Source organism: Colobus angolensis, unplaced genomic scaffold (genome assembly GCF_000951035.1).
Source record: "Colobus angolensis palliatus isolate OR3802 unplaced genomic scaffold, Cang.pa_1.0 Scaffold101, whole genome shotgun sequence".
In the NCBI taxonomy this organism is placed as follows: Eukaryota; Metazoa; Chordata; class Mammalia; order Primates; family Cercopithecidae; genus Colobus; species Colobus angolensis.
In genome coordinates this window covers 379358-405485 of record NW_012111031.1, presented here as the reverse complement: position 1 = coordinate 405485, position 26128 = coordinate 379358, and the positions used below count along the sequence as shown (strand labels likewise).

At 46.6% G+C, this 26128-nt stretch overlaps 1 protein-coding gene across 1 annotated transcript in view; it reads right to left on the bottom strand.

Moving 5' to 3' along the window:
- Positions 1 to 8531: 8531 nt before the first annotated feature.
- Positions 8532 to 26128, bottom strand: part of LOC105509676 — a 32649-nt gene continuing 15052 nt past the window's right edge. Inside the window, exons 3-5 of the mRNA XM_011939028.1 lie at positions 21678 to 21737; positions 17159 to 17241; positions 8532 to 12271 (exon numbers count right to left, since the gene is read on the bottom strand). Coding sequence (XP_011794418.1) covers positions 11909 to 12271; positions 17159 to 17241; positions 21678 to 21737 — 506 coding nt within the window. The 3' untranslated portion in view covers positions 8532 to 11908. The remainder of the gene's footprint in view (positions 12272 to 17158; positions 17242 to 21677; positions 21738 to 26128) is intronic.

The following is a 26128-nucleotide window of genomic DNA, read 5'->3' as shown; positions in this document are numbered from 1 at the left end:
CCCTGGTCCCGCCCCGCGGGAGTTGCCCGCCCTTACATCATCCCGGTTGTGTAAGAGCCGCGGCTTCCGGGGCCTTGCTCCACGAGGAAGGCGAGGGGTCTCGGGCCGGCCGGTCGACTCCGCCCCGGCCTCAGAGGGTGGAGTGAGGGCGGACCGGCCCTGGTGGGGGCCGCAGTCGAGGTCCGCAGTCTCCTTGGGGTTGAAATGGGGCATCAGTGCCATTTAGAGAACACCGTCCTGCTGGGCATGGCCGGGATGCGAAGATGGCCCTGCAACGCACCTCCGAGAATTTGGTTACCTAGAAAACCATGTGGAATAAAACGACGAGGCTTAGACTTCTGCATCGAATTGGTGTTATCTTAAGGGCTATTGTAATAACTGGCATTCTCTAAGTTACTACATGTGTTGGGGGATGCAGTGCCCTGCCACATTTCCCGTCTCCAGCAAGCGCAGTCAGATTGGCGACATCGCAGGCAAGAAGCAGGGCTGGGGCTCCCACCCGAGAAGTAATTGTCTCCAAAGTCTGAACTTTTGCCATTGGTTCTGCGACTTCATACAGTGCCAGGGAGAGTCCCTTGATTTCCCTCAAATCCTCATCAGCCTCCTTCCACCCAAGCCCAAATGAACAGTGTGAGTAAAAAAGTGTGGTTGCTGCATGAACCCAGATCTCAGACTAGTAATCCAGCCCCATTCCAGCCCCGCTATGTAGGACTCAGACAGCCCTGTCCACATCTAATCTCCAGCCCTAACGCCACATTAGAAATGGGGGTCTTACTGCTGCTGTCACTGCTGCTCACCCTGTTAAAGTCTATACCGGTTTACCCAAGTCGCCCAGAGACTGGGTCCCACTTACTAAGCTGAACAGAGACCAGCTGCTTTAATAGCCTCATTACCTAGGATATAGGATCACTGTCCAACCTCACCCCTCAGTGGGCAAGTTTTTACTTCAGAATAACTTTTGAAATAAATTTCCCCAGAACAGCTCGCCCCTCTGGACAGGACTCTGAGGCACCACTACGTTGCTGTTATTCCTGACAGAGTGATGAAATTTAAACAAGTGGCGTTGTGTAAAACCACCCAGCCTCGTGTGACTTTCAATGCCTGTCTGATTTGGCTTGGAAAAGCCAAATTTTAGATCCCCAGGGCTACATACTGTTTTTAATACACTCCTCTTTGTGTCCGTGATGGAAAAGGTGTCAATCTGCTCTGCATCTCTCTGACCACCTCAGGAAATAGGCTTTTGGCTCACAGAGCGGGGATGAGAAATAGTTTTGAACCACCAAGTCTCTTGGAGGGTGTCAGCGGCCCCTTGACGTAAAAGTGTGGCTGGAAACCCAGCTCTCTGCATTAGCCAGGTGAACCTGAGCATGCTGCATACGCCCTCAGTCTTGGTTTTTTAATGTGTAAAATGGGAATGAACATGCGCACCTCGTGGGGTGGTTGTGATCATAAAGGCATTCATTATAAAGAGCTTAGTTTCATACGAAGTGATCAGAAGTGTTCATTTCCCTCAAGTTTTCTTCTCATTCCTTTCTCCCCTACGCTTACAGCCACGCAGTGTACATTCAAGAAAGGTTCCATGAGGGCATGAGGTGTCTAGTGTTAGCCTCCAATCAAGCATCCATGAGGTAGTTCGTGTATACATTATATACAATTAAAGAGGTCTTAGGAAAAGCCAACCCCAGTCTCAAAATGAGCTTCCGCTCTCACTTGGATGCCAAGTAACACACACAAAGAAACAAAGGGCAGTATGGAGTTCATAGAGGAATCTTCCGGTTTAACTGGAGTCAGCTGAGCTGGATTCTAATCCAATTTCTGCCAGTTATTCCCTGTGTGACCTGTGTGATAAAATGTATAGAAGGCTTAAAGTGTGCCAAGCATTGTGGATTATAGCACTTAATTCTCACACTGATCCATATGGTTACTCTTGCTATTATCCCCATTTTATAGATGAACAAACAGAGAGAGGTTAAATGACTCAGGTTACAGTAAATACACGGTGGAGCCAGGCTTTGAGGCCAGGTAGTACGATTCCAGAGTCCACACCTTCCCTGCTGCACCATACTAAATGGGGGCAAGTCAGCTGCTGGGCCTCACTTTCTCTCATCTGAACAAAAAAAGGGCCAGACTAGGTGACATCCGGGGCGCCTTTTAGCTCCAACTTTCTATACATCTAATAAGAAATTTACGAATGTTAAGTAAGTTAGGCCCAGGGTGCTTTTAAGGGAAACGTCAAAGTGGGTAGGGTCGCTTCATTTCCCATAGGTGGAAAGCCACTAAAATATTTCTTCTGTATTCCTGGTTCCAATTTGCCACTCCAAAAGCCAAACAAAGAAATCATCCTCCAGAGTTCCCTTCCAATTGATTTAGATCCCTGAGGCTAATTTTGACCAAATTGGAAGGAGAAGCAGAAGGTGTGGAAATCCATGGCTTTCTGCACAACGGATACACATGATGAGAAGTCTGTATCCTCTTACACACACACACACACACACACACACACACACACACCAGTGTTCATATCGCCTTCCACTGAAGCTCATACCAGTTCCTCTAGCCAAGTTGTCATGGCAACACCAGCTGCCAATGAGATCATGGAAGACAAGGTCATAATGGCAATGGTACCTTAATATTTTACCTGGCAAAGCCACTTAGTTAATAAGATGAATAACTATAAATTGTAAACTCATAGGAAGCCAGGCACCATTCATGTACATGTTTAGTGGGCAATTGGGGGTGGGGAATGGAAATGACAGCAAAGGGAAAGGAACAAAAAGGGAGAGAGGATGAGGCAGAGAGTGGGGAAGAAGGTCTCTGATGCTGATCCTTATTTTTCAGTGTGGACCATGCACGGGTGCTGACCCTGCCTGTACATGGATTAAGGAACTGAGCTCTTCCTAATGACAAGAAGTGGGGGGCGGGTCATGGGATCCCAGCCTCTATCACAAAAGCCTTATCAGAAACCCAAGGCGACTGCTTTCTGGCATTCACTTCTAGCAGAGGAGAGCAGCAGCCCAGGGAAGAGGTACGTGGTAGACACCAGCCCGCCCTCCTCCCCACTCCACAGCTGACACAGTCATCGTGTAGAAAGGTCCTTCCGGCTGCCTCCCCGTGTCCCTTGGTTCCCATCATCCTTTACAGACTGGCTCGGCCCAGGGCTGTCTGTTGCCCATCTGAACCAACTTCCTACCGAACAAATCAATTTGATTTAGGGGTTTCCTTCCTTTCACAAGAAACTAATCACAGCGTGAGCCTCTGGCCAGAACTTTGGCAGTGGGGAGCCGAGGCGGGAGACAGACTCAGCTTACACTGAATGCCTTCTGTGCCACTGAATTTTGTACCATGTGCACGAATCACTTACTTAGATTTAAAACACGCAGAGAAGACCCTTTTTTCCCCAGCCCTGTCCACCCTCCAAGGACTGCAGACATTGGCAGTGAGATGGGTCCAAAGTGGGGCAGTAGTGAAGCCAGGGTGGTTAGCCTTCATATAGCCAAGTTGATGGAGAAAGTGATTTTCCACAAACGGGACTCGCGTTCGTCTTAAACTCTCATGCAGCCTGCTTCCAGGGCTTCCGTTTTACGACAAGCAAGTTCTGTTTTGAGTGCAAAAGCCGTGGGCTTTCTCTAGTGGTGCCTGGGGCAGGAGTAGCGCAAGAGCATGCAGGCTGCTTGGTGAGGTGGTTGTAGCTCGCCTTACCCACCACGCTCTCTGTACTACCTCACACCTACCGCTGGCCTCAGGAGAAGGGCCACCTCCACAGGCGGGAGAGGGGTGCAGACAGAAGGTGAGAACTGGGAGAGAGTGTCAGAAGGCCCACGTTCAGCTCTGAGGCATCTTCAGAAAAGACACTTTACCTCCGTGAGCCTCAGTTTCCCCTCTACAGAGGAGCATAACTATACAGTCCTCATAGCATTGTAATGAAGGTGAAATAAAGAATATTTTCTTTTAACAAATACTTATGCTCCACCTACTATGTGCCAAGCATTGTTTTAATCTCCTTACAAATGAAAACGAGGCACAGAGAGTTTCAGTGGCACATCCAAGATCACATGCATCTGGAAAGGGGCACAGCCAGGATCCCAGCCTGACAGTCTGGGTCCAGACGCCACATGCTTAACCCCTTCTCTGGAAGGATGAGGGATGTGTCCCATGGTGGCTTTTCCTCGTTTCTTCTTTTAGTAACTTTTGTGGGACTAGAAATTTCCACTACTGTCCCCTCCCCTTTTTTTGGTTGGTTGATTTGTTCTTGGGTGTGACGGGGTAGCTTATAATTCCCACAGTTTTTCTACCAGCATTGCTCCCACTCCCAAACCCCTAAGCCTGTGGCACTCAGAGCTGGGTGCTGAGCACTGCAGTCACTAAGAGTGAGACTGGGTTTGCAGCATGGCCCTGCGTATATAGAATGACCAAATGACCACACACTGGCCAGCTATTTAATATAGAGCGACTGTGGAGGCTTGGGAGGACTGAGGAATACTTATTTTTATTTTTGACTATGGTAAAATACACACAACATAAAATTTACCATTTTAACCATTTTTAAGTGTATAGTTCAATATTAAGTACATTTACATTGCCACGCAACAATCCATCTTCAGAACTTTTTCATCTTACCAAACTGAAACTCTGTACCCATTAAACAAGAACTCCTCATTGACCCCTTCCCCAGCCCCTGGTAACCACCATTCTACTTTCTGTCCCTATGAATTTGACTACTCTAGGGACCTTATCTAAGTAGAATCACACTTCGCCTTTTTGTGGCTGGCTCATTTCAGTTAGTGTCATGTCCTCCAGGTTCATCCATGTTGTAGCAAGTTTCAGAATTTCCTTCTTTTTCAGGGCTACATAGTGTTCCATTGCGTGTATACACCACATTTTGTTTATCCATTCATCCATAGATGGACACTTGGATTGCTTCAATTTCTTAGCTATTGTAAATAATATTACTATGAACATCAGTATGCAAATACCTCTTTAAGACTCTGATTTCAGTTCTTTTGTGTGTATACCCAGAAGTGGAATTGCTGGGTTATATGGCAATTCTATTTTTAATTCTAGGGGGACCTGTCATACTGTTTTCCATTAGCTGCTGTTTCATGTTATGTTCCCTCCAGTATTGCACAAAGGCTCCGTCTCGCCACATTCTCACCAACTTGTTATCTTCAGAGTTCGTTCCTTTTTTTATTTAATGGCATCCATCCTGATGGGTATGATATGGTACCTCATTGTGGTACATTATTAATTTTTGTTATGTAACTTAAAATACATTTTATAATTTCTGCACTATTCAGGTGTTGCTTCCGTCTTGTATCTGTTGCTGAATATATCTCAGCTGTAGGTATTCACACAATCACATGATATTGGAAGGATAATTTGGTCCTTAAGTAGGCGGCTTTGATTTTTTTTTTTTTTTTTTTTTTTTTTGAGACAGAGTCTTGCTCTGTTGCACAGGCTGGAGTGCAGTGGTGCGATCTGGGTTCACTGCAAGCTCTGCCTTCCAGGTTCACGCCATTCTCCTGCCTCAGCCTCCCAAGTAACTGGGACTACAGGCGCCCACCACCACGCCCAGCTAATTTTTTGTATTTTTAGTAGACACAGGGTTTCACCATATTGGCCAGGATGGTCTCGATCTCTTGATCTTGTGACCTGCCGGCCTTGGCCTCCCTAAATGCTGGGGTTACAGGGGTGAGCCACCATGCCCAGCCTAGTCTGACATAATTTATGTAAAAAGTACATATATTTATGCTTAATGATACATAGACATTCCATAAAGATACTACAGAATTAACACTGGGTACCTTTTTGGGGACCAGGAGTTGGGTGTGGGGGCTTCAAATCTTTTACTGGATGTGGGAAAGGATGTGGCTTTCCATGAAGCCCTGCTTTCACCTGATCTCACGGGCAGCTCTGGAGCATAAACGCCTCAAGTTTGACCTGCCCTGAAACAAGCTGGGCTTTTTACTTCATACTCTTTGACATGATTTGAATCTCCAGCCATAGCATGTATCACTTTTATAATAAAAATAAAGCTTTAAAATCGTCATTTTAGGAAAATAAAAAGGGTTGTAAAAGGGGACATACTAGTAATTTATGTCACACCTCCAGCTGTGGAGAAATAACCCTGACTTAGGCCAGCTTCCCTGGAAGCAGAAGAGATGAAGCTCTGGAATAAGGGATATGTTGAGGGTGTGGTCTCGGGAGAAATGAACTAGGGTGAGGGAGGAGGCACAGGGAAAAGGGAAGCGCTGGGAAAGGATGTGGCTTTCCATGAAGCCCTGCTTTCACCTGATCTCACGGGCAGCTCTGGAGCATAAACGCCTCAAGTTTGACCTGCCCTGAAACAAGCTGGGCTTTTCCTCCCCCTTCCCCAACTCAGCCCTTAGCTATGGTTGTCGGTGGGGTGAACTGCGAGGGGGCGGAGGAACTCTCAGCAGCTGGCTCCAGTCAACCAAGGAGGCCCCCACAAAAGGGTGCAGGTGTGCACCATTAGCACCAGCACCTGCTGCTGGGGGTGGGAAGGGACGCTGGGCTGACAGAAGGGATCCCAAGGGAATCTGGGTTTCAACCCCTTTCCCCAGTGACTTGGGAATCGAACCCAAACTGGCTTCCTTATAAACAAATGTATAAACTGTAAATTGATGTAGGAAATGTTTTCTTCTGTTTTCTTTTTGATGGCCATGGAAAGGTACAGGCTATAGCACATTGTATTAAATAGCAGCTGAAATACTCAAAAAAAGATACAAAGAGTGAAAAACATCAGTTTGCATGAGTCCAATCAGACGGCAAGAGTTTTGCAATGGTGGGAAAAATCCCTGGAAGGCTGGAGAAGAGGATGTGCCAGCCTGCTCTTGGTAAGCAGGCGGCGAGGCTTCTGATCTGCTCCTGATGGTGGTCAAGAAGACTTTTATTTTTTTACTTCATGGACAATGTATATCTCACCATTGATTACATCCCCCTTCCTGCATTGAGAATTTGAGAAAATTCAAAGAGATTTGAACCCAGGACTAGATAACCCAGGGAATAAGGCACAAGAAAGGCAGGGGTGGCTCTAGGAGGCTGTATTCTAAGGCCTACAATTCTATGGGCGGCCTTGACATCTCTGAGCCTCACAGAGGCCCAAGAGCTTAACTGTGAGTTCCCCTGCCCTCACCAGGCATGCCCCTTACCCAGCAGGCAAGGTCTCCCACCTGACCAGTCCCCAGTCAGTCACCGCCCCTCACCCAGGCACCAGCCGAATGGGTTTCACCTCACTGCCCATCTGTGAAATTACTCAAGCAAGACAGGAAACTCCTCCCATGGGAACACAGGGTTACCTGGTCCTCCTGTTACTACAAGGCATGACCCTCGTGGCCCCTGCAGGTCCACTCTGTTCCCAAGTGCAAGCCCCATGTGGCCCTACATAACATGCTGTGTCCTCCTCGCCCAGGCAGTGAGTCTAGTGACTAATAAGCTGCTGTCCATCTCATCTGTCCAGTGGGGGAAGGGGTGCATTTGGGCTTCTCCCACTATTTAGGACAGAGACCCCTCCCCCACCAATAGGGTAAGTAGAAGTGATCAGAACAGAGGGATGTTTTGAGTCATAAGGCTTTTTGGGAACATGCTGTATGTGCAAACTCTTAATGCCAGCAGCAAGCCCCAGTTGCTTTTCCTTTGCCTATGAAGCAGAGCTTACTTCTCTTAACAATGCAGTAAGTTTTAAAAGCTGACCGGTATAACAAAGGAAGGAAGTGTCTTAAGAGGAAACAACAGGGCTGGGTGAGGTGGCTAATGCCTGTAATCTTAGCACTTTGGGAGGCTGAGGCAGGAGGATTACTTGAGGCTGAGTTTGAGACCAGCCTGGGCAACATAGTGAGACCCCATCTCTAAAAAAAAAAAAAAAACCCACAAAAACCAAAAAAACAAACCAAAAACCTGACTGGGCATGGTGGCATGCCTATAGTCCCAGTTACTCAAGAGGCTGAGGTGAGAAAATTACCCCAGTCCAGGAGGTCAAGGCTGCAGTGGGCTTTGATTGTGCCACTGTACTCCAGCCTGAGTGACAGAGCAAGACCCCATCTCTTTAAAAAAAAAAAAAAAAGAGAGAGAGAGAGATAAAACAACAGATGTATTTGGAAACACTCCTCTCTTATTTCTCTTCTGCTTGCAATGGCAAAATGCTGTCTCCTGGGATATCCAAGATAACTTAGCTGCTGTGATGCTAGGCTAACCTGAAAGTGAACTACTGAAATTCTGTCTCTAGAAAAGACAGATTAGTTGTCTTATTAGTTCTATACTTACAAAAGATAAATTATCACTAGGATTACTAACAAGAATTTTGTGTTAGATCGTTTTTCTCAAATCTCCACTAGAGACTCATCTGCTCACCTGAGGGTTTTGAGTTTTATGTAGCAAAATTTGCCCAGAACAGGTTGTCAGCTTCTGTGGACACAGTCTACCCTCGGGAATCCCACTGGAAGAAAGAACAAATGAAGCGTCCCAAGGACTGGAGGATTCTCTTCCCCTGGGGTATTCAAGGAAGACACTGGGGAACAAATTGAACAAAGTTTATTTCATCAACAATGAAAAATGCCCAGAAGGAAATGAAGCACAAGATTCAGTTACACAAAAATGAAAGCTATTGACCACTCGGCCACTTCTCATACTAAAAGAGAAGGAAATAATATGAAGTACTGGAAACAACATTATATTGTCCTCATGGTGACAACCAAGATGGGCCTGACACAAGCCAGTCCAGGCTGTATGTGTGGCCCAAGTGCACACAGGTGGTTCTCCGGTCACTGAATCAGAACCAGCCAGGCCCCACGAGTCACAGTCTCTGGGGGCTGTGATTCTGCATTGCAAACAAGTCCTTGGGTAGCTCTGAGGGTTCACCAAGGTTTGAGAACCACTGGTGTGGCTGACTCCCGTGATGCGGTCCCACTTTTACTGCTTTCAACTGTCATTTATACAGATTCAGGCAAAGAATGGTTTTTAGCATGATGCCCGATGTAGCAAATAAAATGACCTTCAACATATAGTTGATTTTGCTGCAGTCTTTTCTCAGATGGGAAGAACTGATCATCCCTCTCTGCCACATAATTTGTTCCCTTGAGGTTTCATAGCATCCGGAAGGTTCAGGTGCTCCCATGTCCACTTCCCATTGCCTTGCCAGGTTCCCATGGAGGAAGGCTGCCCCGGTCTTGGGCCAGTCTTAGATGGGCATTTTCATTCTGCAGGTATACACAGCACATTTCACATCAGTGTGAAATGCCTACTTCAGGCCATGCCAAGGATTATAACTTCTTCTATAACCAGGAACTTCTTACACTCACCTCCAGCTGAGTGAAATTATACTAACAGGTGATCACTTAAAGGGCATGCAGCTCAGCCCTTCCTAGACAGTCTGGATGTCATCCCTGGATTAAGCCAGACTTCAAAGAACCATGGTTATAGACCATTTGCCTTAGCCCCAGAGCCTCTTTCTTGAAATGTGCCTTATCATAACCATCTCACCATCTCCTGAGGGAGGCCTTCGTCAGTTATCATTCAAAGCCTGCTGCGCTGCAGACGTCACCCACTGAACCCCTCAGTGTCCCCTCTATGAATGAATGCACACGAACATTTTCTTTCAGATCTAACCTGTTTCTCCAGAAGGGGGTAATTTTGTTTTTTTAGAGATAAGGTTTCATTTTGTCACCCAGAATAGAGTGCAATGGTGCAATCATAGCTCACTGTAACCTCAAACCAGGGAAGATGTGTGACTTATAGGAAGAGATCATCACCTCTTCCTTACTGCTTTGGTGACAAGGAAATTGAAAGCCAAAACTATAGTCCAGATTTTAGCAATTATTTAGGACCTATGACCAATATTCTCCATTGCAACTGGGGGTGGGCTGGGGGGGTGCATATGAGAATGAGCATACTTCATCCACTACTCCCTCTGGGAAGGATTTCTGCAACACTCTGGTGATACTCATGCCTACCAGAAACTGGGAATGTCCAACTTTTGATACCTAACTAATGATGTATCCAAAGCACTAACCAGTACCTGCCATCTGCTAACAGAAATCCTCATGCCCATGGTTGTCCACAGCTCTTTCCGCCTTTGCCAAGGCCCTTGCAACAGAAGCCTCAGAGGCTTTCATGTGGGAGTCATGCAGGTGTCCCTGGGCCCAGATCTTTGCTGTTCACAGATGTCCAAGCATTGGCTACGTGACTGGGAGTGGCTGACGAGTCATGGACTGGGGAAAGGACAGTGGGAGTGGAGCCCATGGAACCCCTGGCCACCCCAGTATCGTGGCCCACAGACTCTCCCCAGACACGGAGAGGGCAACATGGGACACAGTGAGGATAGAATCGGGCATCATAGGTGAGGTAGGATCTGCAAACTGCACACCCGCTGGTCTTCTGTCATGGCTCGAGTGAAAATGAAAACAGAAACTGCCCTTAGAGACAGGGGCAAAAAAAGGCTGTTCCTGCTTTGTCCAGCAGATGGCACACCAAGCACTTTCTTCTCACCTGGGAGGAAAGGGGGACCAATGGTGACTGCCCGGGGAGAGCTTCTAAACTGAAATGGGAAGACCCCTTGGGACTCACAGGGCCTTTCTCTTAAAGCCACGGAGAAGAATGAGCCTCTTGGTTTGAGCTGACACTTCTGATGAAGGGAGGTGCCTCCATTCATGGCCACTCAGGGATTGGTTTGATGAGAAAGCACAAAAAAATAAAAAAATTAAAAAATAAACACAGTTCAGCAGTGTGTAAATATATAGAAAGGCTATGCATGTGGCTGAAAGAAGCACAGTTAAGCAGGTGCCACGCACCACTGGGCATTGCCCTAGAAACACTCATGACAGCATCTTCATACAAAATTCTAAAGCATGAGACTTTGCTCATAAAGAGGCTCCCTAGCAAGCACTGACAATAGACCTGGACTTCATCTCTCGACAGCGGCAGCCAGAGGGAAGGTTAGTGGTCACTGTTTGGTGTCATCCTGGACTTCCAGACATCTCAATTTACAAAAGGCTTCCAAAGCCTAACTGGTCATCAGGTTGAGGAGCTATCATTTGATAGTTAAATTCAGAAACCAAAAACAGCTACACTGACGGCAACCCAACTCATGCAACCTGTCCAGAAACATACAAAGCTGGTTTACGCCACCCAGCCAGCCGCAGATCATAGAGAGGTACACGAATAGCCAGGGGCAGAGACAGACTCAAGGCCGAGCAAAGAACCTGCAGCAGCGGCACACGGTGCACACGGCGCAACGCCTGGCTAGCAGGCCAGCCCGCCCCCTAGGTGGAAGCGACTGCTTTGACGTTGGCAGATTTTATAGCTGACCTTGGGATGTTCCACCCATCACATCAAAACCATCTGATACATGGCTGGAAGAGACTGCACCTTCACTTTCCCAAAAGGCAGCTAGAGTCACTAAAAGAATTTCTTTTTCCTTTTAATAACAAAAGTCATCATAATGAGTGAAGTTAAGATATATCTTGTTTGAAAGTCTGTGCACTTTCTATAACTTCAAGGTGACCATGACTGAATGACAGCAGCAGTAGCAACAACCAACCTTGTTCTTGTACCAGTCATTGAAATTGCACTATGATTTGAAAAGGTCTCCCATTCTTTGCCTCTCACACTTCATCCCCTCAAAAACAATTATCACTTTGAAAACTCTTGTGAGAACAAAATTCCTACTCTGAAAAGAGCAGAAGTGATTTCCCCATGACTAGGAAGGCAAGAGTTTCTTTAGTCCACTATCATATTCAGTGTGTTTGGGTGGCTTTTTAAATGCCTTCAGGGAAGGTTTTATTACCTTTATGCCCTTCTCCTGAACCTGTGTGTGTGTGTGTGTGTGTGTGTGCGCGCGCACACGCACGCATGCGCACGTGCACATGCATACATGGTATGCTGGACAAGGCAGCTATCAGTCTTCATCGGCAGGAAGTCTCCACCTGGAGCACAGGTAGACACAGCCGCTGCACAGCAGGAGCAAGCCCAGCACGGTGTGACTGAGTGCCAGGACTCCAACTGCAAAGAGGTACAGGGTTTTATCACAGTAGTCCTGAGGCTGCTGGAAAGGGGGAAGAAAATCAGGCAGGTACACAGAAAAGACCCAGTAGTTTCCCAGGATGAACCAGAGGAAGAGGAAGAGGCTCAGCAGGAGGTGGATGTAGTATCTGTGCGCATTCTGCCTCCAGGGGTATTCGTCATCGTCATCATCATCGATCACCACGGCCTTGGACAGCAGCCGCCTCATCCTGGTGGAGTCGTACAACAGGAGAGACACCTGGGGCGTGGTGGGGAGCCAGGTGGCAGGGCAGAGCAGCAAAGTAGAGGGGAAGAGAGGGGATAGAAGGTAGCGATGGCGGGGGTGTTGGGGAGAGAGAAAGAGGAGAGAGAGGAAGGTGTCATGAAAAGTGCACACACTGAGTTAGAAATGCCACCAAGCAGCAAAATTTAATTTGAAGAATGAGAATTAAAACTGGCAAGAATGAAGGCATAAATTCATCACCAGCATCCTCAGTGGCGTCTTTCTTTTAGATGTGTGAGATGGTTTGGACAAGGGGTTAGCTGGGGTGACTCGTCTCCTCATCAAGGTTCAGACTGACTCTCCCCTGTATTGTGCTAGCACATTTGCACCCACACATAACGTAAAAATGACACCTGGTCCGCATGCTAGAGGCCTTGAAATAGATCCCTCTCTCTTGGGAGGAACCCCCAGCAGACTTTTCCCTGGTACTTCCAGGCCATGTAACAGGCTTGGCCAAATCCGGGTACTGTGAGCCGTTTCCTCCCCACCCCAGGCCCGCCCAGCCTGCTTTCTCTCTTCTTGCAAGTTTGCACCACTCCCCATCTCAGGCATCTGGAATTCCCAAGTGGGGCTGTGGACTGAGAGTGTTGTCTCTCTTGTCCTCATACACCTTTCAAGTCAAGAGCACAGACCCTTGTCCTTGGAGTGATGCTCTTGGGGGACAAAGACCATCTGTGCCCCTGGCAGATGATCCCTGACTCCAGCCTGACACGCCTTTGAAATTCTGCTCCCACTTGGTTACACAAAGCACCACAACCCACCCAACTCTAACTGGCCACAGATGCCTTTGTCACAGGGGAGCACGCTTCCCCTGGAAATGCAGCGGTGGAAGGACACAGGTGGTCTTTGCTAAGGAATCCCTTAGCAGCTCCCCGTCTTCTCTGCCTAGCAACTTGATCTGTGATGTTTTGAAAGCCTGGCCTGTGTATCTGCTCTCTCCGGCTTCCTAGGCTGCCTACCTCTCCCGAGGCCACGCTCATGGCACCCCTAACCCTGAAGAGCAGGGCATTAGAAAGAATCCTTGGATGACGGAGGATGTAGCTGACTGGCAGAGGCGGGGAGAGATTCTGAGCTTGAGTGAAATGGAAGGGCAAGCAGGAGCCAAGAGATGCAGCTAACTGGGCTCCAAACTGTGAAGAGAAGCAAGGATAAAATAAAGAGAGAGAGATAGGAACAGCGAACCCCAAGCCATGCCTTTGGGTGGGTGATGACTCCAGGTTTGGACTTGTTCCATTTAAAATTCTGGATGGAAATGAAGGTGCTAGTGGCCCGCAGGGGGCGGAGTCAGAGCCTGCAGGTGAACAGAGAGAGGTGAGGACTCCTGGCGGAGATCTGGGAGCTACCCGTGAGGAGGTGATAGTGATTCTGGGAATGGCTGTTGTACAAAAAGAGACCCCAGTGCTGAGCAAAGTGCTTGACATACATTATCTCAACGAATTCTCCCAGCCTGAGGCAAGAGGTACTAAATAAACATGGGCACAGGACCAAAACTGGAGTCATTGGGCCAAAATGTCAATAGTGATGTTCTCTGGGTGGTGAAATTTACAAATGATTTTGATTTTTTTCTTTGTGCTTATCTGCATTCTCTGACTTTCCACAATGGAGAGTTATTACTTATGTAAAGCTACAAAACCTAAGGAGGATGGTTAGTTCAATGCTTGGTATGTGTGATCTTTAATGTCCATCCTCGCCTGGGGCTGCATATTATCCCTGTTGCCCAAATGAGGAAACTAAGGCTCAGAGAAGTTAAGTCACTTCAGTGAGATCCACAGTGAGTAAGAGAACGAGAAAGGCAGTGATCCACACCTCTTTGACCACTGTCTACACCACAGTACACTGATGATTAAATCGGAGGGAATTAAATTGGATGGTTCACTCCTAAGACTTGCAGCCTGGCTGGGAGGCAGAACATCTCCGTAAGAAAAGGAAAGTGAGACCTTAGGGGAGTTCAGAGAGCGACTCACAGTAGAGCTGACTCATCCAGGGAGGGCTGCTTGGAAGAAGGGGCACACTTGGGACCCCTATGCACAAGGAGAGGTGCGAGGGTCCTCCTCTGAGGGGGAGTGGTGTGGCAAAGGTGAAGGGTGGTGGGTTTAGGGTAGGGGAAAAACCAATTGACGGTAGTAGGTTGGCTGACCGTGGCTGTGTGGTTGGGAAAGCCTAGGTTGAACACCAGCTCTGCTGTTGCCTCACTGTAAGCTGGAGCTGAGAATCCAGCTCAAGTCTCCATCACTCAGATGCATTTCCCTTCCTTGCAGGGCCTCATTCCTTGGAGGAATTCCCCCACCTACCACGTGTCCATAGATCTGGCTGCCCTCCCAGGACTGGTTCTCGGCTACAATGATGCCAGGAGAAAGGAATCAGCCCCAGGAGAGAGCCGTGGCAAGTGGGTCCCACTGCCCAGACTTTCTGGAGCCACCTGGCCCCCTTCTCTCCCACTAACCTTTGAGGTTGTGAGCTCTTCCAATCCATGACCTTTTAAGTTAGCCAGAGCTGACTGTTTGTTCCTAGTAGTCAAAGAATCCTTCCTGAAGCAAGTACCTGCCTCAAAGGGGCATGGCGAGGACTGAATGAGCTCCAGATGAGGGCAGAGTCATCAGCATGGCATCAGCAAAGAGCACATGCTCACCAGGGTAGCAATCGCCACTAGGAAGGGTGATGTGGGAAGATGAGGGGAGTGCAAGGTAGGTGATGGTCACTGAATCCATGTTTGGGAAACTGTCTTTTAACATGACCCTCAGTAACAAATACATTTTATGCCAAGTCCTAGGCACTGGGTAACTGCATGTCCTTGTTGGCTTAGAGAAGTCCTGGTTTATGCTGTTGTTCTGGCAGGATGATTATTAGGGCTGCTTTGTACTCTCAAAAGTGTCCCCGTTAGGATGATAAATCAACTCACCCAAACACACATGTCCATATGTAAGTATCACACAATATGTAACTTACTAGGCACTCTAATTTTCTATTTTATTTTTTAAAAAGCAGGTCACAGCCTACTTAATTCATCTCCTGATCTTCATAACCCTCAGTTCTTTTTGGTAGCTCCATGAAATGTCAGCTCACGTCTCTTCAAGTTTCTCTCCATAGAGTGCAATACTGTGAAGCTATCTGATGCATTTCAGGAAGGATGTTGGGACCCCCTCGGCAGGTTCTGAGGCTGAATACAAACCATCATTATTACAGGTAAACTTCTGCCTCTGGGGACTCTAATCCTGTTTGCCGCTGCTCTAATGGTTATGGACTCACTGTATATTACCTTGCCATCATGAGCACAAAAATTTAATTTGGCTTCAAACGGTTTTAGATTGCCAGGACAAAAAAATCAATGCTGCTTATTAGGGCCTTAGTTTGTTCATTAAAATAAATTACCTTTGGGTCCTGGGTTGGCTTTCAGAAAGGAAAAGTTTGCTGTTATTAAGAGGAACAGACCCCACGGACAGCAGCATCTCTAAAGGAAAGCTCCACTGGGCAGCTTCATGATGAGGTAGCCGAGTGAGAACAGGAGAGGCAGAGGTAATTACTGCTAAAAACGCTGCTCTTGTTTTAAGCATCTCTGTGGCACTCAAACCATCAGAGCCTTCCCTTAACACTGTGGGGGCTATGGGGAAAATGTGGCTCCGCTGAGCCAAGAGCCTTTGGGTTTTCTTGGAGCTGAACAGAGTCCCAGGTAGATCCCATGGGGATACTGTGATGGGGACCATCGTGTGTATTTGTACATTTTAGGACACTGCCCACCAGACCGCTGTTAGGAGATAGGGGCATTTAACAGGGAGGTTACCTCAGACACAAAAGCCTCCAAAGGTTTGCCCCAAATCAGACGTCTCCCACGACAGAGTGGAGCTTGTGGCTACCAGTTGCATATAAGAACAATTTTCAAGACATTCCTTTGATGTCTTAGATCAACAGCATGACCAGCTCCACTGGCCAGGATCTCTCCAAGGATCCCCGCACCAGAAGGCAGCTGGCAAAGAAACCCAACAGTGGCTCCGAATAAAAGTTCATACTTGGCACTCTTAACTCAGTTTTCTCTTGTGTTACGGCTTTGTTTTTATGAAACCATCTTGGGAAAATGGATGCTTGTGTTTTCTGGCTTTGATATAGAAAGTGGTGAGGTGGGCTTGGAAGGCTGGGAAGAGTTGTTGATTATGGAGGCTGACCAAAATTTCTCTTGGTAGGTGTAACATTGCTGTGGGCCAGGGATCTTGAAAACAACTGCACGCTGTGCACGCCCCTGATATTTCTTCTTCAGTTGCTTTTTCTGTTTAAACAAATGTCAATACAGCCCAGGAGCAGATTAACTACATAACTTTGAGAGTCATAGAGAAGCACTCCTACCCCAGGCATGAGAATACTTTAATAGTTGATTGATAACTGCAGCCAATTAATCCTATGTTAGTCAATTGAGAACTAGGAGGTATAGTTAAAAGCAGAAATAGGAACTGCTAAATCAAACATATTTTAACCAAATACAAACCCTGCCTTCAACAGGAAGCTTCCCCCCCCCCCAAAAAAAAAAGCAGCAGCAGCGCAGAGAAAGACCATGATTTCACTGGCTGAATTCAATGGTATAACTGGCAGTCAGGGACTCCTCTGCATCAACTCTTGTCAGACCAAAGCCACAGCTTAGCACACTGAACTCGACAGCAGGAAGGAAGCTCTTGCAAAGAAGCGCAGCCCTGGGTAGATGCCCTGCATCTGGAAAAATCTGTGTCTCTGGAGCCAGCCCCATCACTTCAGCAACCACGCTTAGGGGGAAGTTGTTTTGGCTCCCCTGTGAATAGCAGGCAAATAACAGGTGCATTCCAGGATGGCTGTGAGTTAAATTTCTACAAGGACTACAAACAACAGATAAAGATACTTTACCTTTAAGGTGCCGACGATGCCACCCACTAGCAAATATAAAGGTATGAGGGGCTGTATAGGGCAGTCCTCCAAAAATTTCATTCCTACATAGGGCAAACAGAAGATGATTGAGAGAAATACATTCAAGAGCACAAAGCCTGGTTCTGAAAATGAGTGGGACACCTTCAAAAGCCAAAATGTTAAACATGCAAACCATATGCTTGTGGGATCTGCTCAGCCTCACCAGTCACCTGATCCCCAGGATGCTCAGTGGATTGACACTGCAGAACTCACTCTCACAGCGGAGTGGCGAGAAATACTCCCGCGGACAGGGCAGGGACCAGGTGTCAGTGCACCTTTTTTCTGGGTATTAACTGCCTATGGGTTGCACTCTTCTTTTCTGAATAGCCAGTGTATGAGAACTCAAGTTTTCAAGGATTCAGAATTCAAAGGATCCCTTTAAATATACAGTTTTCTTGATATGCTTAAAATAAGATTCAATTCATGAGTCACATTTCCAAAATGTGACTCTGTGAATGAGGTTCTCATCTACTCTGCTTCCAAGGACCAGGTGGCAGGGAGGAGCCGCTCTTCCTCCTTGTGTAGCGAGCCCTCTGCTGTGTTAGTCACAGTCACCATATGATCACCATTGACCATGTCACTGGACCCCACGCTGGGAAACACACGTGTGCTCACATATCCTTAGCTACCAGATACAGATTACTACCAAGCCAGCCTGCCCAGATGCCTACCCTTTCTTAACGGTAATTTTTCTCCCCAAAGCAATGCTCTGTCTACTTTTCTCAGGTCTTTGTTCTCTAGCTCTGTTATTAACCAATGATATAATGTGTCTATTTAATATATAAAGAAGAAATGCCCATTTCCCTCAGGGACCAGTCTGGCTCAAACGACCAAGCTCCAGATGAATTCTAACAGACACCTTTGCTATGGGAGACACTGACTGCCCAGCATGTGCCCCCCGACATTGCCCACCTCCCTTGTTGAGTAGCAAGGCAGTGTGACCAGTTCTGACCAGTGGGCTGTGGGACATTTTGGGGCCAAAGCATGTATTTATTCTTTTTGAGACAGAGTCTTGCTCTGTTGCCCAGGCTGGAGTGCAGTAGCATGATTCAGTTGCAACTCACTGCAGCCTCAACCTCCCAGGCTCAAGCGATTCTCCCACCTCAGCCTCTGAGTATCTAGGATCACAGGGATGTGCCACTATGCACAGCTAATTCTCTTTTCCTTGTAGAGAAGGGGGCTCACTATGTTGCCCAGGTTGTTCTCAAACTCCTGGGCTCAAGTGATCCTCCCGCCTGGGCCTCCCAAAGTGTGGGATTACAGGCATGAGCCATTGTGCCCAGCCCAGGCCAAAGCATTTAAAAACTGATACATGATTTGTTGTTTGCTTCCTCTGCTTTGACCACCTGGAAGCCATGGGTGGAGATGGATTGTTCTCAAGATTGAAGCAGCTTGGAATATTATGTCATCACATTGCCTGGGAAGTCCCCATGCCCCCTGACCCATGATGGAATTTGCATAAGCAAGAAATAAACCCTTATAGTGTTAAACTACTGGGATTCCAGGGTTAATTTGTGACTGCAGCACAGTTAAGTTACCCTGGCTAATACATTTGTCAACAGATTCCAAGAAAGGGAATTCTTACTGTAGAACCAAAGCCTCCTGTTTAAATGACATTTAGACTTTTAGCTTTGATTTGACATTTTATTCCCTATAAATGCCTGATACTTAAGCAGAGGGAGTAAACTGTTTTTCTATGACTACACCATATTCCACTGAAATGAACAAAATTCTCTAGGTATACAGAGAGCTATAAATTCAGAGTCCAAACAGAATTCAGTCAAATATACACATTGATCCAATCACCAACCTATGGAGGCTTGTCTTTTAGTTATCTCTGATGTGCGGCCGGATTTGTTATTAAATGGAAATACTTTCCAAGTCTCAACACAGCCTTTTCACACAAAGACCTTTAAGTACTTGGTGCCAAATTTGTTGGACATGGACCGCCTTTCAATTCAAAAGCCAGCTGTGAAATGAACACTGAGTAATGGCTTAGATATCTGCTCATTCCCAGTGAATAAAAACAGCTGCTATTCACAGGAGAGTCAATCAGTGCACAGATGGCTTAAAACGATCCTAATAAATTTAATAAAAGCCATCTTTCCCCCTTGGTTCTCACATACTACTTAGGACCTACCTAAACTCTCGATTTTCTTTCTTGTCTGATCTTCAGTATCTCTGATCTGCAGTATTGCGATTATTCTTTCTGGCTTTAGATCTCTCCCTAGTTCAGTTGATAACAACTACCAGATGTAGTGATTTTTAAAATATTTGTTATTGTGATAAAATTATCTCAACAAAAATTGCCGTTTGAACAATTTTTAAGTGTACAATTCATCGGCATAATTACATGCATCATCTTGTGCAACTAACCCCACTATCTATTTCCAAAATGTTTTCATCACCCCAAACACAAACTCTATAACCAATATTGCTCTAGAAGCAATAAGACCTCCAAAACCCTCTTTCTGCAGTGGATGTGGTGATTTTAATATAATATCCATGGGAATTGGCTTGTGGGGTCTTTTTTATGCAGCCTTGTTGGTGGATGAATTGTTGCACTTATGTTCATTTGAAAGATAACTGGCTGGGCGCGGTGGCTCACGCCTGTAATCCCAGTGCTTTGGAAGGCCGAGGTGGGCAGATCACTTGAGATCAGGAGTTCAAGACCACCCTGGCCAACATGGTGAAACCCTGTCTCTACTAAAAATACATAAATTAGCCAGGCGTGGTGGCGGGCGCCTGTAATCCCAGCTACTTGGGAGGCTGAGGCACAAGAATCGCTTGAGCCGGGTAGGTGGAGGTTGCAGTGAGCCGAGATTGTTCTACTGCACGCCAGCGTGGGTGACAGAGTGAGACCCTGTCTCAAAAGAAAAGAAAAAGAAAGATAATTAACCCAAAGGTCCAAAGGCTAGGGTTCTCTTACCTTACAGATTTTGCATAGAATGCCCTCTGGAGAGTATTCCTGACTTCCTAAGCAGAGTATGCCTAACATCTTGTGAACTCTTCTTGGAAGAACAGAGTCATATGATAAATATTAATTTTTGAATTCCACTGTAATAATCACAGCACCAGGGCCTACTGAAGTGACTGAATTGTTCACTCTTACACTAAATGGCCCCAGACTACTTGGCTGTTTTAGTTCTCTGCAAACCTTAAAATCTTATCTTCTTTTTTATTTCCTGTCAGGCTGTTAGCTTTCATGTCTTACAGATCTAAGGATACTGTTTTTGTTTCCATTTTTAGTATTGTGGTTTCAGCAGGAGTGGCAAGGTGAAACTTACATAACAAAATAAACCCTTTTAAAGTGAATAATTCAGTGGCACTTAGTGGATTCACAATGTTGTGCAACTACCACCTCCATCTAGTTCAAAAACATTTTCATCACCTCCGAAGGAAGGCTCCTACCCATTAAGCAATTAGGGTACTGGGTGTTTCGTTGCTGTTTTGCAACAACTGCTCCAATATGCTGTGAGCTTGGACCTAGAACACTGGGCCTGCTGAGCTTCTTTTCTGTTTTGTTTTTTGGTTTTTGGTTTTTTTTGGAGACAGGGTCTCACTCTTGTTGGAGTTGGCTGGAGGTACAGTGGCACGATCATTCCAACTCAATCTCCCGAGTAGCTGGGGCTACAGGCACACGCCACCACAGCCAGCTAATTTTTAAGTCAAGACTTGAATTTTTTGGTAGAAACAAGGTCTCACTATGTTGCCCAGGCTAGTCTCAAACGCCTGGGCTCAAGCATTCGGCCCGCGTCAGCCCCCCTAAGTGCTGGGATTATAGGCGTGAGCCAGTGTGCCCGGCCATGCTGGGATTCTAGGTAAATAGGGGTAGCTAGGTGCTGTACGCAGGCCTCAGGGGCTCCCATTAGCAGTGTTCAGGAGCATGAGATTAATTTCACTGACATGTGATAACAATTCTTAGCTACTCAAGGAGCTTCCCCCATCCTGCCCCTCCCCTGACCTCTGCTAGATGTCACACTTCTGGATTATGAGGTTGTTTAATATACGTGATTTATGGAAATATTTATTCATTCATTCAGCAAAAAAATGTATAGAGTGCCCATACGTCACCTAGCGCCAGGTGCATTTTTTGTATTGCTCACCTCCTGCTTCCACAAGGGAACATAGGAACTGGGAAAGGACTTTGGGAAACCTCTAGCCCAGTCACTCCCAAACTTGGGCTGGAGGGATCAGAATCATCTGGGGACAGATTTCTAAAAGAGGGTGTCTGTTCCCACCCAGATATATTGCATTGATATCTCCCAGGGTGGGGCCCAGGAATGTGTGTTTTTTAAATCTTCACCAAGTCATTCTGAGATGGTACATAGGTGTCTGGGAATCATCGGGCTGGCCAGTTCTTCTTAAACACATATTTAATGTTTAAAGATTACACGCCTTGGGTCCATGCCCCAACCTGGCTGACCTGTGGCGTCCAGCAGCTCGGCAGGCAGCTTACCTATGAAGGCCATGGACAGCGGTAGAGCCAGGAAAGCGCAGAGCACAAAAACGAAGCAGGCTGCAAGGAGAAGAAGGGGCAGGCACTGGGTTAGAAACACACAGACCCTTGCATTTCCTCTTCACTGCAGTTTCTTAAGCATCCTGTGAAACCTGACTTTCTCTCCAGAGGCAAGTCAGCAGACAGGAGGAGAAGGTCGCAGCTCGCCTGGGGCTCCCACACAGTGGATGCAAGCCAAGACTTGCATTTCTCAGAGAGCTGAACATCTCTTGTGATCACTCTGCCGATGCCAAGGCCCAGATTTCCTGCAGGACCTCTCCAAGTCTGACAGCTTACAGAAAAGGAGTTTATAAACTGCCACTGTGCCTATGCCAGGACACCAGAAGCTGCCGGCATCCACTGAGCCAGGCAGGATTCACCCTGTGCTTCCTGGGCTCCTGTACCCAGGGCAGATGGTTCTTCTCTTCCCTGGATAAAATTCACTGACAACTCACTTTATCACTTAAAGTATTTGCTTCACAAAATCTTTTTCCCTTTCCATTCATTTGGTTATATATTCCATAGCCCATGACATTAGGTGGGCTCCTAAAACTTCTTGCTGACACACAGTATAATAGAGCTTTGAACTGGCTTCGGGTTTTTCTTTCTGTTAATGCCACAAATTCAACTTTTAGACATTGGGAAAGAACAAAGGAATGGGGGCTACACAGGCTTGGGTCCAAATCCTGGCCCTGTCACTCACTGGCCATGTGGCTTTGGGTAAATTCGTTGACATCCTGAAGCCATTTTCCTCTTCTGTAAAAGGTGGTGACAGATGTATGCATGAGGACCTCAGAGTATGGGGCAACTTTTATGATTAGGCAATTACTTCCCCACTTTGCTTCTTGGTTTCCTCATCTGTTCAATGGACTGCAGATATAGGTTTTGCTTGGCCAGTAATTTTTTTTTGAAAGTGTGAATTTGAATGCTTCTCGGGTAGGCCTGCCCCCCAGTTCCCACTGTCAGAGTCTTGACAGCATCACACATCTGTGTTTTCTGCTGAGTCCTGTTGTCATGCTGAGAGCTGACAGAGGATCTCTGAGTGAATGTCATGGTAGCTTCTGCAGCATCTGCTCCTTCCTCTCTAGGTCATCACCTCAATTATTTTCGGGTACCACCACCTCCCTACCTCCCCATTCTCCTGTGCCGTTTATGTACTCTAGCAGAAGCTGACCCCACCCTGGCCATGGAAAAGGGCATGAAGTTTCACCCTCAATTAACCAGAAGAGCCCCACTTACCAGATATGTTATTAGTAGGTGGGCTCATGACTTATATTGGGAAATTTACTGAGAGTCAGGAAAAAGCTTTCTCACTCTGCTGACAAAACTTCCGGAAATAAGGTTTCTCCCTTCCTGGCCACTGGTGAAATGAATCACTCCGGGGGTGGCTGGCAGCCTTCTTGCCACCATGAGGGGAAGCCGGCCTGCAAATGAGACCAATGCTGAGAGGCAAGAGGAGAGGTGAAAAGAAACTGGGTTCTCAGTGACATTCGTCACCCATGGAATCATACCACCCTTGATGCTAAACTACTTCTGGATTTGCCATGTATAGGAGCCAATAAATCCCCTTGATTACTTTAGCCAGCTTGAGTTGGGTTTTCTATACTATACAGCGCCCACTGTACCTGGCTTCATCTGCAAGGCCCTTTGCAGTTTTGAATTGTCAAAGATCTAGGATTTATCTGGGAATCTGTCTTCTCTAGAGAAGAGATCTAAGGCTGCAAGTGCCTCCAGCTGGGAGCCTCATGTGCACACCACCAAATGCCAGCTCTGATCTTGCTACCCACAGCGGGCAGGGTGCACAGGGCAGGGTCTGCCCCTCTCTCAAAGAGACCCCAGAAGTTGCCCTCCATGCCCATCTTGACCTTCACCTCCAGGAAATGTTGATGGGGGCAGGCACACAGAGTTATTTGCCCCAATTTCACTCCTCCCCTCCAAACATCCCTGAGTTGGATACAAGGCTATCACCAGAGCCAGCTTCACAGGCATGCAACTTAACGGCCCCATGCTTGGGAGGACCCAGCATCTGGTTTGACGCTCTTCTGTTGCCATCTTGAAATTCTAAATAAATTTCTCTCGAAATCGTGTATTGTAAGTGAAGTTGGACAGGACAGTGAGGCATACGTGTGAGCAGAGGGAGCCTGTGAAATGCTCGCGTCTGCTGCTCTTCACCGCCAATATTCACATTTACTCCACAAGACTCGGAGCCAATACGAGGAAAGTGTTTTGTCTTCAACCAAGTAAGCAGGGGGCTGACAGTCCTGAGAAGATATATTCATTTGAACCAGAACTTGCTTCAGATGCAGACAGAAGGCAATGATGTTCTAAGAAACAGGAACAACCAAGGAACCCCAACAACCCCTTTCTGACCCCTAAATTAGTCTATTTTTTCCTCTCAGACCTTCCTTACCCATCTGTGAGCAGAAGGTGGAGAATGGGGGCAGAATGCGCCCATATCAAGAAGCAAAATGAAGACTTGTTAGTTTTGTACAATGTTTCCAATGTTCCAGTAAAAACAAAATACGTATAAGAGTGATGAAACACAAGTTGTGTCACTTCAGTGACTCAACATATGAGTTAAATGCTCTTACAGTTGCATTTAAAACTGGCATTATACAAAATTAAGACGAATGGTAAAATATATACTAATAATTACACATTTTGATTTCCCCCCACTTAAAAATGACATTAAATAGCAAATAAAAAGGCCAAAAGAGAGACTACAAAAGAAAGGAAAAAGCTTTTTATATTTTAGTCCCTTGAACAGTGCTTCTTTCCTGCTTTTTGAACAAGGTACTTTGCATTTTTGTTTTACTCCGGGGCCCTGCTGGCCACGGGTGACACAGTGCTGCTGGCAGGTGTGGTGAATTAGAGAGAATTTCAGCTAATCTAGTCTAGCCACACCTGTTTTAATTTTCAACTTAGAGTGGGGGTCAAGGAAGAAATTTCTTGCTGGCAAAGGACAGAAAGTCAAGAGGTTGCTGAATCCCATTCTGTATTTCTGACCTTGGAGCTTGTTATAAGGATGATAAAAAGTAATCGGGATTCCAGAAAATCCTTCCCTGTGCTGCAAGCTTAAGGCAGATGGTGCCACCTGGCCACATATATAATCCAGGCAGTGAGTGACACAAAGAAATGGAGCAGTCCCCAAGGAGGCACCTGTCACCCAAGCTCCTTACTGAAGAGTGGCAGAATATGCCACCCCAAACTATGCAGCTGTGGCATAAAGGCTATTTGGAGCTAAAGGCACTTAAAAAATAGCAGATGGAAGAAAGGTGCCCTGACCCTCCCCTTTTCCTTCTTAAAAGTGGGAAATAAAAGCCCCACATAGAGGATGTCTTCCCTATACCAGAGGAAAGCACCATTCTTATCATCAAGGATGGGACATTGAGACCACGAGAATTCTGTACAAACAGATCTTGTCAAAATCATTCTTATCTTCCCTTAGCCTCCCCACATAGTTTGGTTCCTTTCCTGCAATTACCTCTCTTTGTTCAACCAAGTATAAAAGCATTTGGGTTTTGCTATTTCTTTGGGTTTCCACTTCTTATAAAGGCTCTTGTGTCACGTAAAACTTGCACTAAATTAGTGTGCTTTTCTCCTGTTAATCTGTCTTATGTGGGTTTAATTCTCAGGCCCAGCTGAAAAGCCCTAAGAGTGGAGAAGTAAAACGTTACCTCCCCTTCACTACCTCCCAGCAGTGCTGAGAGAGATGGCCAGGGCCAGAACATTCTTAATGACCACCTGGAGGAGGCTGTAAAGACTCACCACCTGCAGCCAGGCCACCTGAGACACAGCCCACTCTGCTCCTCACCACCTACAGCATGGACTGCAGGACTCTTAACCTCTTAACCTCTGAGGTTTCAATGTCCTCATTGCAAACATGGGCACGATTACAAGACTTTCCTAACAGACTTACCAAAATCATCAAATGTCATAATCTGCATAATCTGTGTAGGGCACTAAACGCAGGGTCTGCCACATAATAAACACCGATAAATGCTGGCCATTATCATTACTATTATTATTTTCCATTCCTGAGGGAAGGAGACCCAGGCTTCCCCTTTATTTCAGCCCCTACTTTGGAATCAAATGAAGAATCAAGAAAACAACAGGTGAGGTATACACTGTGGTTCTCATGGTCTCTGAATAGAGATGAGACTGTTCTACACCTTAACTCCCATGTGGATGCAGTCTTACTCCCTGGTCCTGTTCTCAGGCTGCACCCTGGCTTCATCCAGTGAGTTCACTTCTCTAGATCACCACTCTAGGTCTAAAGAGGCTCACTCCTGCTCGAGGTCTAAAGAGGCTCACTCTTGCTCAAGATCTAAAGAGGCTCACTCTTGCTCGAGGTCTAGGTCTAAAGAGGTTCACTCTTGCTCAAGGTCTAAAGAGGCTCACTCTTGCTCAAG